Source organism: Carassius gibelio, chromosome A5 (assembly GCF_023724105.1).
Source record: "Carassius gibelio isolate Cgi1373 ecotype wild population from Czech Republic chromosome A5, carGib1.2-hapl.c, whole genome shotgun sequence".
In the NCBI taxonomy this organism is placed as follows: Eukaryota; Metazoa; Chordata; class Actinopteri; order Cypriniformes; family Cyprinidae; genus Carassius; species Carassius gibelio.
This window is the reverse complement of record NC_068375.1, coordinates 15,513,332-15,527,305: the sequence shown is the minus strand read 5'-3', so window position 1 is coordinate 15,527,305 and position 13,974 is coordinate 15,513,332. Positions and strand designations below refer to the sequence as shown.

The 13,974-nt window shown below is 34.4% G+C and overlaps 1 protein-coding gene across 2 annotated transcripts; it reads right to left on the bottom strand.

Annotated features, from left to right (window-relative positions):
* Positions 1 to 71: 71 nt before the first annotated feature.
* Positions 72 to 12,692, bottom strand: LOC127997009 (endothelial differentiation-related factor 1 homolog). 2 transcript variants are annotated; one of them, XM_052591991.1, is made up of 6 exons: positions 12,509 to 12,675; positions 1,899 to 2,227; positions 1,438 to 1,489; positions 1,197 to 1,357; positions 1,014 to 1,107; positions 72 to 395 (listed from the first exon to the last, which is right to left on the bottom strand). In XM_052591991.1, exons 2-6 carry the CDS (start codon positions 2,007 to 2,009, stop codon positions 334 to 336), a joined length of 480 nt encoding a protein of 159 aa, XP_052447951.1. In that variant the 5' UTR covers positions 2,010 to 2,227; positions 12,509 to 12,675; the 3' UTR covers positions 72 to 333. The 2 variants fall into 2 exon arrangements, with proteins under 2 accessions (XP_052447951.1, XP_052447953.1); XM_052591993.1 differs by lacking the exon at positions 1,899 to 2,227 and having other exon boundaries at positions 12,509 to 12,692.
* Positions 12,693 to 13,974: the final 1,282 nt, after the last annotated feature.

Sequence of the window (13,974 nt, the reverse complement as noted above, 5' to 3'; positions counted from 1 at the left end):
TTTCCCAGTACTCCAAACGATGAATTCTTAAATTGCATTATCTGGAAACAAACTGCAGAACCATTTCATCAGACATTAGAAATAAGTTTTTATTTCAAAGCAGTGAGCAAGCTGATTATATAATAATAATAATAATAATAATCCAAGTCTTCATCATCTGACATAAAACGTTAGATAAAAAGCCTTTTGTGTAGGTGGCAATATAAGCATGTCTGGTCCACCATTGAATTGAGAAAATATGATGTAATGCAGCAATTAATAAAGATTAACTGTAAAGACCATACAAGTACTGAAAGGTTTCAGTGAATGGTGGACCTTTCGAGGATTTTGTACTCATTTCTTCTTAGGGCCAGAATCAAGAGGCATACCAATTTCTTTTCCACGCAACTTGAGGCCTAAAAAAAGAAACGGAAAATATTTACACAATTAATAATATTTATTGAACAAAACAGGGCATTTCTACAATTACCCTTTTATTTAAAAAATATGAGACCGTTCACAGGCCGGAACACCGCAAACCGACTTCAAAGAACTAGCGGTGACAAAAGCCAGTGTACGTCTGGATCCGAAAAGATGCGCTTGAACACACCGCTCAGACTACAGCCAACTTCAAACTAACACAGAGGAATTAACGGTCTGTATCAGCAGCTATCAAAAGTATATATTAATCATTCAAACTGAGAAACTGAGACAAGGATAAAATATATATAAGCAGATATACGAAATGTAAACAAAGAAGCACTTGCTTACCATTTTGAAAATATAGGTTTTGTTGATAACTTTCTTCATTTTAAGCAGCTCATTTTGTTATGAAAATATTTGTATATCAGAAAACTTAGGATAAGATCATGTAATATTAAATCTGCCTTCTGTCTGAGCATCCAGAGTTCTCACTCATTGAATCGTGCAAACTGCCGCCCGCTTCAGCCTGACTAGAGCGAATGTGTGGAACACAACAAAAAACCTGGCCTTATGAGACAGTGATGTATGATTCAACAAAATCAAAAACCTACCAATGGCTCTCTCAATCTTCCCCATGACTTGATTATTGGGAATGGCCTTGCCACATTCATACTCTGCAATGATCTGTGGCTTCTCATTGATTTTCTGCAAGAAACACAAACTTATATTTAAATAACTACAAATGAACGGTGAAATCAAAGGTGAATCGTACAGTAAGTCTGGCAAATACTCACAGTAGCCAGATCTTTCTGGGTGAGGCCTTTATTCTGGCGGCCCTGCTGGATCACCTTCCCTACTTCCAGAGGCACTCTCTGGTGGCTGAGCTCCTCTGTCTCGCGGTCCAGCTTGGCTGTGTTCTTAGTCACAACATGCTGTTTGTTCTGTCCAGCAGCCCCTTCGAAATAGAAAGTATTCATTTTATTCCAGTAAAAAAAAAAACACTGATTATATAAGGAAAGGTTTTTATGTGCTTACATTTCTTGGATGTTTCGACGGCATCTCCCTTCCTCTGAGCAGATATAATAGCCTGAAACAAATGTTCTGTTATTCTTATGTAAAGCTAAACTCTACAAATCTGTGGACTGTTATTATCATTATGACTTCCACCCACTGATCTTTAAAATGACTGGACTGCTCATTGCATTTAAAACTGTGTCAGGCAGTGGAAAGTGTTACTATTCCTGATCGCAGAGAGCATCCCTGACTGACAGCCAAGACCTTGACGTAAGCGTATCGGTCACACAGGATAAGTTTTTAAGATATGTGTATGTAAATTCATTTTATACTTAATTTGTTACCTGCAATGTTTACGGTCTTTATGGCCAGGAAAGGGAAATATATTGTAATTGTTTAGTGTGTGTCTGCTGCGCACTGATGACAGAACTGATCTATCAAAAGATATATTTCTCTGTCTATGTGGGATGGGCGATGTCTACCGAATCGGCATCGGATGATGTCTGCAGTGAAACACTGCGAAGGATGATTACATCGGTGAGTGGGGGAAAGGGGGGGTCGTCATCAGAAGTGTCCGCACACGCCATCCGCATGCAGCCCGATTTTTGTGAGCACACGGACGGTCTGCATCCGACAGTGCAGGCATACTATGCATGTGTCGAGCTCATCCGTCCGCGGTTGAGTAAACTTTGAAAGCTTCGTGGACGCAGCTGTGTGCGAGACAGAACGCAGGGGATCACGATGCAGGCTCAACATCGTGATGTCTGTCAGCCATCGGTGATGAACGATGGCATCATCTATCACCCCGACCCTACAGGAGATATTAAACATGAACATATACATGGTTTTAGTATCAGAAACTGATTCGAATATACAACACAGGCCTCTGTTACTATTTTACTCTGACTGAAATTCCTAAGGAGACCTTTTAACCTCTCTGGTCTTCACAGAACATATCCTCACTCCACAGAATGGAATATAAACTGCCTCTCCGTGTATATATGCACCTAAATGATGCTAAAAGAGCTAATAATCATTTATTTCCATAACTCCATATCATGTATTTAACCTAAACATTTGTTTATCATGGTCTAATCACTTATTGTGTATGTCTTTTTCATTACTATTGAATAGTTTATGGGTTCATATTCATCTTTAGTATGTCTGCGATTGAAAATTCATGCTTTAAATGTTTCTATCAATCAGTACTTTGTAAAATGAATCATATTCTTGTTATAGAAATTATGTCCAAAATGATACTCTGCAAGAGCTGGAATATTCGGACCACCTGTTTGATAGGATAACACTTGATTTATGAACAGACAGGACAAACATCACAACACCCTGAGCAAAGACAATATTTAATTGGTTAACCACAGCCCGGTTTAAATACTCAGGACATAATCAAATTGTTCCTTTTAGCTTTTTGGTCATGGCCTGTAGCCGTGCTTTTAGATTTTGCTTTTAGTCATCACTTTCAGCCATGCTTTTTAGCGCTCTTTGAGCGTGCTCTGGCTTGCACGCCTGCTGCTACTTAGCCAAGATGAGAAGAAACGGCACCTAGTCTCGTCAAACTTTACTTCTATTCTTTTACTTTAGATTTTTTTCCCCCATTGAGAGTTTTGTGTACTGAGTTAAGTTTTGCCTATCGCCGTGTATCCTGAGTGCCTGTCTAAAACTTCATCCAGCCCACAACAACGCATCTTAAGCCAACGCCCAACCATCGGCTTCCCAATACGTCATTCCCAATATTTCATTCTCTTAAACTAATTATTTCCTTACTTTCTATCTTTCTGCAGCTGGTGTGAATGTGTGTATTCATGTGTTAGATTATTTTATATGTCTTAGATTTATCTAATAAAGCCTTATTCATATTGAAAAGAGAAGTATCTTGTGTTTTCTGCTTACAAGTTAATGTCTTAAACTGCTGATCTTGCTACAGTGCTAATTAATAGTGTTTTCACTATGTTTTGGATGTTAATATCCATTGCAGAGATGATGTTATACGGCTCATTCAGTAAATCACTGGCCAATTCAGTGATCTGCCATAAAACAGTGATTCTGTATGGCAAGCCAAATTAACTTTTATTCATTCGCAGGATATGTATTCTTGATATCAACAATTCAATTTTTACTAGTAACAATGTTAATTCTTGATATCAACAATTACATTTCCACTAGTAACAATTAGAATTTTTGATATCAACAATTACATTTTCACTAGTAACAATGTTAATTCTTGATATCAGGAATTAGATTTCTACTAGTAACAATTGCTATTTTTGATATCAACAATTCAATTTTCACTAGTAACAATGGTAATTCTTGATATCAGGAATTGTATTTTCACTAGTTAAATGTCACCATAGGCTTCCATTCAAATTTAATTGTTGATATCAAGAATTGCTTTCTTACTAGTTGAAATTCCGATTTCACATATCAGAAATACAATTCTTACTAGTAAAGACCTTTATTTTTGATATCAGTAATCACATAGTTACTAGTAAAGACGTCTATTCTTGATATCAACAATTTAATTGTTGATATCAACAATTTAATTCTTGATATCAACAATTTAATTGTCACTAGTGCCAATGTTCATTTCTGATATCATGAATGTAATTGTTACTAGTAAGAATGCCATTTTAGGTATCAGAAATTACCCTCCCAATTGTTGATATCAGAAATACATTTTCAGATATCAGAAATGAACAGTGTCACTAGTAACAATTACATTTTTGATACCAAGAATTAACATTTCAACTAGTAACAACTAAATTGTTGATATCAAGAATTCACATTTTTACTAGTAAAAATGTCATTGTTGATATCAAAAATTATATTTTTACTAGTAAGAAATACAAAGCTGATATGTGAATTTAGAATTGTAACTAGTAACAAATGCATTTTGATATCTGTAATAGTTTTGGCGCCGTTTTAACATTTAAACATGTGAATTGTTGATATCAACAATTTAATTCTTGATAACAACAATTTAATTGTTGATATCAATAATTGAATTCTTGATATCAACAATTACATTTCCACTAGTAACAACACTTATTCTTGATATCAACAATGACGTCATCACTCGCAGAAATAAGTTCATCATATCAACAATGAAATTACAACTAGTAATACACTTAATTCTTGATATCAGTAACTTAATTCTTACATGTTAAAATTGCATTTTCACTAGTAAAAATTGTAATTTAAGATATCATTAATTCCTTTTTGGATATGTGCATATCAATGAACCCCTTTTTGGATATGTGCATAATTTAATGACGAGTCCAACCCTTTATGAATGTTTATGGAGGATAGACGACAAGGTAAAGAGTCCAACAGAGAATGGGCACATTCGATTGCCCTTTCCTGAAAATAAAATGCTCCTGTAGGCTATTTTTAATAATTATTTTTTATTTTATTTTGACAAAGGCTATTCAACTCCGCCTACCAACGTGTGTTAATGTTTGTCAAAACTGCAAAATGACTTCATTAGCCTATCAGTTACTGTGGCGCAGATGGTAGAGCACGAGGCAATTGTTTTTGGAGGCGACAGACCCGGGTTCGATTCCGCCTTCTGCCGAGCTTTTTACTTCATCCTTTTCACGTCCCCTATCACATCGAAAGGCATATATTTTCAATAAAACTCAACGAAATGATCGAAAAGTGGAAAATAACGTGGATATTGTGTAAGGCTAGGGCTAGTTGTAGGGACGGTTTCCATTTAATTCATTTGTAAATAACAATTATAATTTACTCTCAATATGTTATTATTGTAGCCTATACTGTTTTATAATGTAGCCTAATACAATAATGAGGTGCACATATTGGTCACTACTTGCAATAAGCAACACAAACAGCATCAAACTACTATTACTGTAAGAAAATACTCATATTATCAAATAGGGTAAATACAATCTATTGCTAATAAAATATGCTATTTTCACTTAGTGTAAATATAATTCATTGTATTTAAATAGCCCCTGCCAAAATCAAATTCTAAACTATCAGCCAATTTCAAGTGGAAGATTAAGGCTGTAGTATTAATTTTTCAGATTTCTAAGGATTCTTCTAAGCCTTTTTCAGTTTTATTTAATAATTTAGCAGACGCTTTTATCCAAAGCGACTTACAAATGAGAACAATAGAAGCAGTCAGGTCAACAAGAGAACAACAACAGTATACAAGTGCCATGACAAGTCTCAGTTAGTCTAGTACAGAACGCATAGCCAGGTTTTTTTTTTTATATTAAATATGAAAAGAAAGAAAAGTGCTAGTATTAGTTGGTTAAGTGCTTGCGAAAAAGATGAGTCTTAAGATGTTTCATGAAAATGAGTAAAAACTCAGCTGTACGAATTGAGATTGGGAGGTCATTCCACCAGCTGGGCACAGTCCAGGAAAAGGTCCGTTAGAGTGATTTTGGATCTCTTTGGGATGGCACCACAAGGCGTTGTTCACTTGCAGAGCGCAAACTTCTGGAGGGCACATATGATTTAACCAGTGAGTTTAGGTATGTTGGTGTCGTGCAAGTGGTCGTCTTGTAGGCAAGCATCAGTACCTTGAATCTGATGCGAGCGGCTACTGGTAGCCAGTGTAACTTGATGAGGAGAGGAGTAACTTCAGCTTTTTTTGACTCATTAAAGACAACCCTTTCTGCTGCATTCTGTATCAGTTGCAAAGGCTTGACAGTACATGCAGGAAGAGCCAGGAGGACATTACAATAGTCCAGTCTGGAGAGTAGACAAGAAGTTCTGTGGCTTGCTCTGACAGGAAGGGTCTAATCTTCCTAATGTTGTATAAGGCAAAATCTGCAGGACCGGCTCGTTGTAGCAATGTGGTCTGTGAAGTATAACTGATGATCCATCATAACTCATAGGTTTCTGGCTGAATTGAAAATAAATGCAATAAATGTGTATAACCGTAGTGTAGCGACAGTAGTTTAATATTATTGGTGTGCATAGAAATATGTTTAAAGCTTGTAGATAATTTACCCCAATAAAACAAACTTGATTAAATATACAGTATCTCACAGAAGTGAGTACACTCCTCACATTTTTGTAAACGTTTTATTATACCTTTTCATGTGACAACTCTGAAGAAATGACACTTTGCTACAATTTAAAGTAGTGAGTGTACAGCTTGTATAACAGTGTAAATTTACTGTCCCTTCAAAATAACTCAACACATACCCATTAATGTCTAAAGCGCCGGCCACAAAAGTGAGTACACTCCTAAGTGAAAATTTTCAAATTGGGCCCATTAGCCATTTTCTCTCCCTGGTGTCATGTGACTCGTTAGTGTTTCAAGATCTCAGGTGTGAATGGGGAGCAGGTGTGTTAATCTAGCTCTCACTCTCTCAAACTGGTCACTGGAAGTTCAACACGGCACCTCATGGCAAAAAACTCTCTGAGGATCTGAAAAAAAGCCTGTCAGTGCTCAGACTGCATCAGATTGGTCTGCAGGGCTGTCGTCCCAGAAGGAAGCCTCTTCTGAAGATGATGCACAAGAAAGCCTGAAAACAGTTTGCTGAAGACAAGCAGACTAAAGACATTACTGGAACCATGTCCTGTGATCTGATGAGACCAAAATAAACGTATCCCCTTCAGATAGTGTCAAGCGTGTGGCGGCGACCAGGTGAGGAGTACAAAGACAATGTGTCTTGCCTTCAGTCAAGCTTGGTGGTGGAAGTGTCATGGTCTGGGGCTGCATGAGTGCTGCCGGTACTGGGGAGATACAGTTCACTGAGGGAACCATGAATGCCAACATGTACTGTGAAATACTGAAGCAGAGCATGCAGAGCATGCAGAGCATGATCCCCTCCCTTTAGAGACTGGGCCACAGGGAAGTATTCCAACATGATAATGACCCCAAACACACCTTCAAGACGACCACTGCATTGCTAAAGAAGCTGAGGTGAAAGGTGATGGATTGGTCAAGCATAGGCATCGTCAAATGGAAGGTGGAAGAGCACAAGGTCTCTAAGATCTGGAAGAGGACTCCAGTGGCAACATGTGATGCTCTGGTGAAATCCAAGGCCAAGGTTTAATGGGCTTTCATAACATTGAAATGGCTGAGACAGACATGAGAAAGAGGTTCAATAGACTTTATCATTCCTCTTGTCCACCGCTGCTTCATATTGCATATTAGGACACGACTCATTCAGGTAGCCAGCGATATTATAAAAAAAAAAAAAGGAAAAAAAGGTCCAGTAAAACGTTTGTATGATGCATTATCCCCTTTGATGTTTTTCCTTGTGGTTGTTTTTTATTTTTTATTTGATGTATTAGAGGAAAGTGTAATAAAACCAAAAATAAACGCCTGAAAAAACGACATGAAGTCACTTTTAAAACTAAATGAATGCCTTGTTCAATTTTCCTTTTAAGTATCCGAAGGACTTGGTGGCCAATAAAAAGAAACAGCATCAACTTACTTTTTTACAATTAACAAACAAAATAATAATAATAATAATAATAATAATACAGCCATAATATAATTTTGAAGTTTCAACGAAAAAATAAATTAAATAAAGGAGGAGCCGTTTCTGCACGTGGACGTTCTTCTGCCATCTTTGGCCAATGCTGACGCTTGAACGAGGGGTGTCGAAAAATCTCATTAATATTCATGATCTCCTTTATTTTTTATATCAGTAATCACGTGGTTACTAGTACAGATGTCGATTCTTGATATCAACAATTTAATTTTTGATATCAACAATTTATTTGTCACTAGTAACAATGTTAATTCTTGATATCAACAATTCGATTTTCACTAGTTAAAATGTTGATTCTTGATATCAGGAATTAGATTTCTACTAGTAACAACTGCTATTTTTGATATCAACAATTTAATTTCCACTAGTAACAATGTTAATTCTTGATATCAACAATTCAATTTTCACTAGTAACAATGTTAATTCTTGATATCAACAATTCAGTTTCCACTAGTAACAATGTTAATTCTTGATATCAGGAATTGTATTTTCACTAGTTAAATGCCACCATAGACTTCCATTCAAATTTAATTGTTGATATCAATAATTACTTTCTTACTAGTTGAAATTCCGATCTCACATATCAGAAATACAATTCTTACTAGTAAAGACCTTTATTTTTGATATCAGTAATCACACGTTACTAGTACCGACGTCAATTCTTGATATCAACAATTACATTTCCACTAGTAACGACACGTATTCTTGATATCACAAATGACGTCATCAGAAATGCAAAAATGCGTTTATCATATCAAAAATGAAATTACAACTAGTAATACACATAATTCTTGATATCTTTAACTTAATTGTTACATGTTAAAATTACATTTTCACTAGTAAAAAATGTTTTTATTTCGACAGGGACGATTTAACTCCACCTACAAACGTAGGGTAGTGTTTGTCAAAGATGTTAAAAGACAATAGAGTCTTATCGCTTTCTGTGGCGCAGATGGTTAAGCGCCAAGCATGTGCATTTTGACGCGACGGACCTGGGTTCGATTCCGCCTTTTGCCGAGCTCTTTCTTTATCCTTTTCACGTCCCGTATCACATCGGAAAGGCATGTATTTTCAATAAAACTCAACGAAATTATCGAAAAGTGAAAAATAACATGGATATTGGGTAAGGTTAGGGCTAGTTGTAGGAGCTCCGGAAAGTTACCGTTTGGATGGCATTTAATTTCAAATTAAATAGCATTAGTGTGCATTGCATACATTAGAAATACATCGATTAAAATTTGCAATCAGACTTATGACGTTACATTACTTAACATTTATTTAAGACACTTTTTCGATTATATATCGAAAGCAATTTAGAGAGAAATGGCTATGTGGAATATGTGGAATCTGTGTACTAGGAATATGTTACTACGTTCCAGTTCACCCAGTAGCCTATTGCAGGCGGTGTTATGCTAAATAGAGTGTGGTGCTGATGTGCATGTTTCTAATCTTTTTCCGATTTTATTTATACAGTTATGTTTGTATTTATTATCGTTTTCAGCTGTTTGTCATGTATGAATTATTCAGAATGATTATTTTAATAAAACATGTTTTTTTTTCTTTTCTCACCGTCATTGTGAATTGTACCTTGTTTAATCGGTTCTGTGCACTACTTTAACTTTAAAGTATTACCGGAACACCTGTATAGCTTGTGGTTGTAACAAAAATAAGGGCTTTTCTTTTCTAGAGTCTTACATTACAGATTGTAGGGACTGATGGCCTGACTGGATTTGAATACACCTCTCACGTTTCGTATTTTTATTATAGATTTTAATATGACAGTACTTGAAGAAATGACACTTTGCTACAATGTAAAGTAGTGAGTATACAGCTTGTATAACAGTGTACATATATTTACCATTCCTCTTGTCCACCGATGCTTCAAGAACCGCATAACATGTTATATAAAAAATTATTCCTTTTAGGACACGACTCATTCAATGTAGCCAACGATATTCAAAAAAAAAAAAAAAGTCCTGTAAACCGTTTGTATGATGCATTGTTATCTGTTATATTTTTTCCTTTAGATGTGTTTTTTATTTGATGTATCAGAAGAAATTGTAATAAAAACAAAAATAAACACCTGAAAAAGCGACATGAAGTTATTTATAAAACTAAATTAATGCCTTGTTCACTTTTCCTTTAATTATCCGAAGGACTTGGTGGCCAATAAAAGGAAACAGCATAAATGTTTTTTGTTTTTGTTTTTTTTTACAATTAACAATTTTTTTTACAAATGAATCCGGCCATAATATAATTTTTCAAGTTTCACTGACAAAAATAAATAAAAGAGGAGCCGTTTCTGCACGTGGACGTTCTTCTGCCATCTTTGGCAAATGCTGAAAAAGGAGGAGTGTCGAAAATCTCATTAATATTCATGATCTCATTACCATAGCTATTCTTACATGTAAAAATGGCATTTCTACATATCTGTAAAAGTATTTTTACTAGTTAAAATGTTATTTAAGATATCAGTAATTCTATTTTCACTAGTTGCAAGGACGATTTCAGATATCAACTGCCTTTGTTGATATCAATAATTACTTTGTTACTAGTAACAATGTGAATTCTTGATATCAACAATTTAGTTGTTACTAGTTGAAATGTTAATTCTTGATATCAGTAAATGTATTTCAACATGTTACAATTGTTATTTTTGATATCTGAAAAATAATTTCTGATATCAATATAATTTCTGATATCTAAAATGGCTTTCTTACTAGTAACAATCACATTCATGATATCAGAAATGAACATTGGCACTAGTGACAATTAAATTGTTGATATCAAGAATTAAATTGTTGATATCAACAATTAAATTGTTGATATCAAGAATAGACGTCTTTACTAGTAACCATGTGATTACTGATATCAAAAATAAAGGTCTTTACTAGTAAGAATTGTATTTCTGATATGTGAGATCGGAATTTCAACTAGTAAGAAAGCAATTCTTGATATCAACAATTAAATTTGAATGGAAGTCTATGGTGACATTTAACTAGTGAAAATACAATTCCTGATATCAAGAATTAACATTGTTACTAGTGGAAATTGAATTGTTGATATCAAAAATAGCAATTGTTACTAGTAGAAATCTAATTCCTGATATCAAGAATTAACATTGTTACTAGTGGAAATTGAATTGTTGATATCAAAAATAGCAATTGTTACTAGTAGAAATCTAATTCCTGATATCAAGAATTAACATTTTGACTAGTGAAAATTGAATTGTTGATATCAAAAATACATATCCTGCGAATGAATAAAAGTTAATTTGGCTTGCCTATTGGCATTCCCAGGTTAAAAATAATTGATATCAAGAATTAACATTGTTACTAGTTGAAATATAATTCCTGATATCAAGAATTAGCATTGTTACTAGTGGAAATGTAATTGTTGATATCAAGAATTTACATTGTTACTAGTGGAAATGTAATTGTTGATATCAAAAATTCTAATTGTTACTAGTGGAAATGTAATTGTTGATATCAAGAATTAACATTGTTACTAGTGAAAATTGAATTGTTGATATCAAGAATACATATCCTGCGAATTAATAAAAGTTAATTTGGCTTGCCATAGATTCTGTCCAAATTCCCTTTAAAATCTTAAATGATTCCTTTTGAGTTAAATTGACCGTTTTCCCTTACAAATGTTAGGATCACAAGGCAATTCAAAGACTATTTTTCACAACACAGTGTCTTGTAATGTCATCTGCATGGTTGTGCTGGAGTAATCCTGTGTTTGTCTAGTATTTCCAAGTGCTTTTCAGTGGGCGGGGCTACAGAGGCAGTGACGTAGAAGCAGGCGTTGCTCTTCTCCTGTGGAGGCATTGCTTAGCCACACTATTACATCATAACATGGCCCATTCCAAAATGAGTCGTTTTTGAGCTTGTTTCAATAAAAGTTATTTTTAAACTAATGATTAAGTTTTGTACCTTATCTAATGTTTTACACTACCTGTTATGTCAAAGGATCAAGGGAAATTTGATTTATCAGTTCATGACCTCTTAAAGTATGCCTTTACACAACATAACTCTTTATTCAGATTTGAAAATGAGCACTTTGTCATTTGTTATACATATACTGCGGGTCTCGTCCGCCTGATGTTCATCTGATATTCGCTACTGTAATGTAGAAGGACGTAACTTTTTAATACGAAATTCCCGATATTAAACAAATAGACGTTTACATGCTTAGGACAATTGCGTTGTAAGAATGACCAGGGAGACTTCAGATACAAAAAACGCTGAATTGTTAGATGGTTGTATCATTAAAATTTTATGATTTCCTATTAATTTATTAGACTATATGGGAAGTCTAGGAAATACCAATATGACGTCACAAGCAATCCTGCAGTCTCTCACTGAGTGCTTTCACCACGTTACGTGTCCTGGCTAATTCGACCAATGATACGATATTATTACTGCTGTGTTGTAGGCCTATTTGTCCTCAGATCGACGCTTGAAACTTTATGACAAATTAAAGCCATTTTGCGCGTTATTTGAGGCGAAATATTTGAAAGCAGGTCACAGCAACAATGTGTTTGTCAAACGTGAACTACTAACGTCAACATGTAGCAGATGGTTGTGAAATACCTGCTTAGACTTTGACTGCGCAGCCGATCCCTTCTTCCTCAAAACTGTCACTGTATCCCAGTCACTCTCTGCCATGTTGTTGACAATTATTTGCAGAAGTGTTTGATTTTTAGACAACAACGGACCGTTCAACTTCTCGGGCACGTCCCCTGCTCTGCTAGTGAACTAAACCGGATATACGTCAGGGTATGAGGCACGCGTCAACAAGCCATACAACGACGTGTATTATCCATTAACCAGAGTCTATGCTATCAACGAGTATCGCATTGTGTGCATGTGTATTTAAAAAGGTGCGGATAAAGTATACAATTATGCCTTAAATTCTAATAATCTGCGATATGAAATATCAACACTTTTAATTTGCCCTGTATGGCATCTGACGCAACAACAAAATGGAATGATTTATTTAGTATATATGACATTAAATAAATATACATCTAGTTTTCTAAGAGCATCTTATTATTTATTATTTAATGCTCCTAAAACTTTTCAGGTAACAATGTGTTCTTTGTCTAGTTTCATGCTTAGTCAATAAATACATATTTTGACTGTAAGATAAAAGGATTTCATTAAATAGTAAATTTGTAAGTGCAGGAAATTTTTTAATTTAAATAAAGGTCCAATAAAATTTTAATAATTATATTAATTCCTGCCAATTAATAGGTAGAGGTATAAACTTGATCTAATCTTCATTTTGACTTTGGCCCATGTCCTCTCTGTAAATAATAAATTACAATAACGCCTAATCATAAAAGAAATAAATTATATTGATGTATCAATATGGAGTTGTATTTAACATATAATTTTTAAATACATTTATCATTATTACTTTGTTAATGTAAAATTTGCCTTAACCTACAAATTTACAATTTAATTTAATTTATCTTTATTTACTGACTAAATATAAAACTACATAAAGAAAACAAATGGTACGTTTTAAAAAACTACAGGCCAGTGTAAAGTATATAAATAGCATGTATGTTTGTATGTATGAATGTAATTGATTGATTTCGATTATTTTATTTTGTGCTTTTGGTAAAAAAAAAATGTATGTGTTATGAGGTCTTTTGTGTAACGGTTCTTGTAATCTTAATAAACAATTGTATTTTTGTTCTACTTATTATTACTTTAATAACTTTAAGAATTTTGCTCAAAAACTAAATGAACAAGAGAAACAAGTGGTTTCCTCTTCCATTATAAAATGATAATTATATAATTTCATTACACTTCATGTGATTTTTCAATAGTGTATGAACTCTGTGTCAATAGCGTGCAGTATTTACATGTGTTTATGTATGTAGGTCACAGGACCATTGCTGAGTTTCTAATAGTCAGTGGCACTAACATGGACTGACCCCTGCTGGTATTTATAGATTGCTGAGTCAGGGTCAGGCACTGGCAGATCACTGCTATAAGCAAAAGGAGACTGACATCGACAGCTGCTGAGATATTAAGCAACCATTTCA

What these genes read in the sequence shown, in the direction of transcription:
- LOC127997009 (XM_052591991.1), bottom strand. Translation starts at nt 2,009, where the DNA reads ATGCGGATGGCGTGTGCGGACACTTCTGATGACGACCCCCCCTTTCCC. An exon ending in CGTCGAAACATCCAAGAAAT is followed by an intron (nt 1,358 to 1,437) that starts GTAAGCACATAA and finishes TCTATTTCGAAG; the next exon opens with GGGCTGCTGGACAGAACAAA. An exon ending in GAAGATTGAGAGAGCCATTG is followed by an intron (nt 396 to 1,013) that starts GTAGGTTTTTGA and finishes TTCTTTTTTTAG; the next exon opens with GCCTCAAGTTGCGTGGAAAA.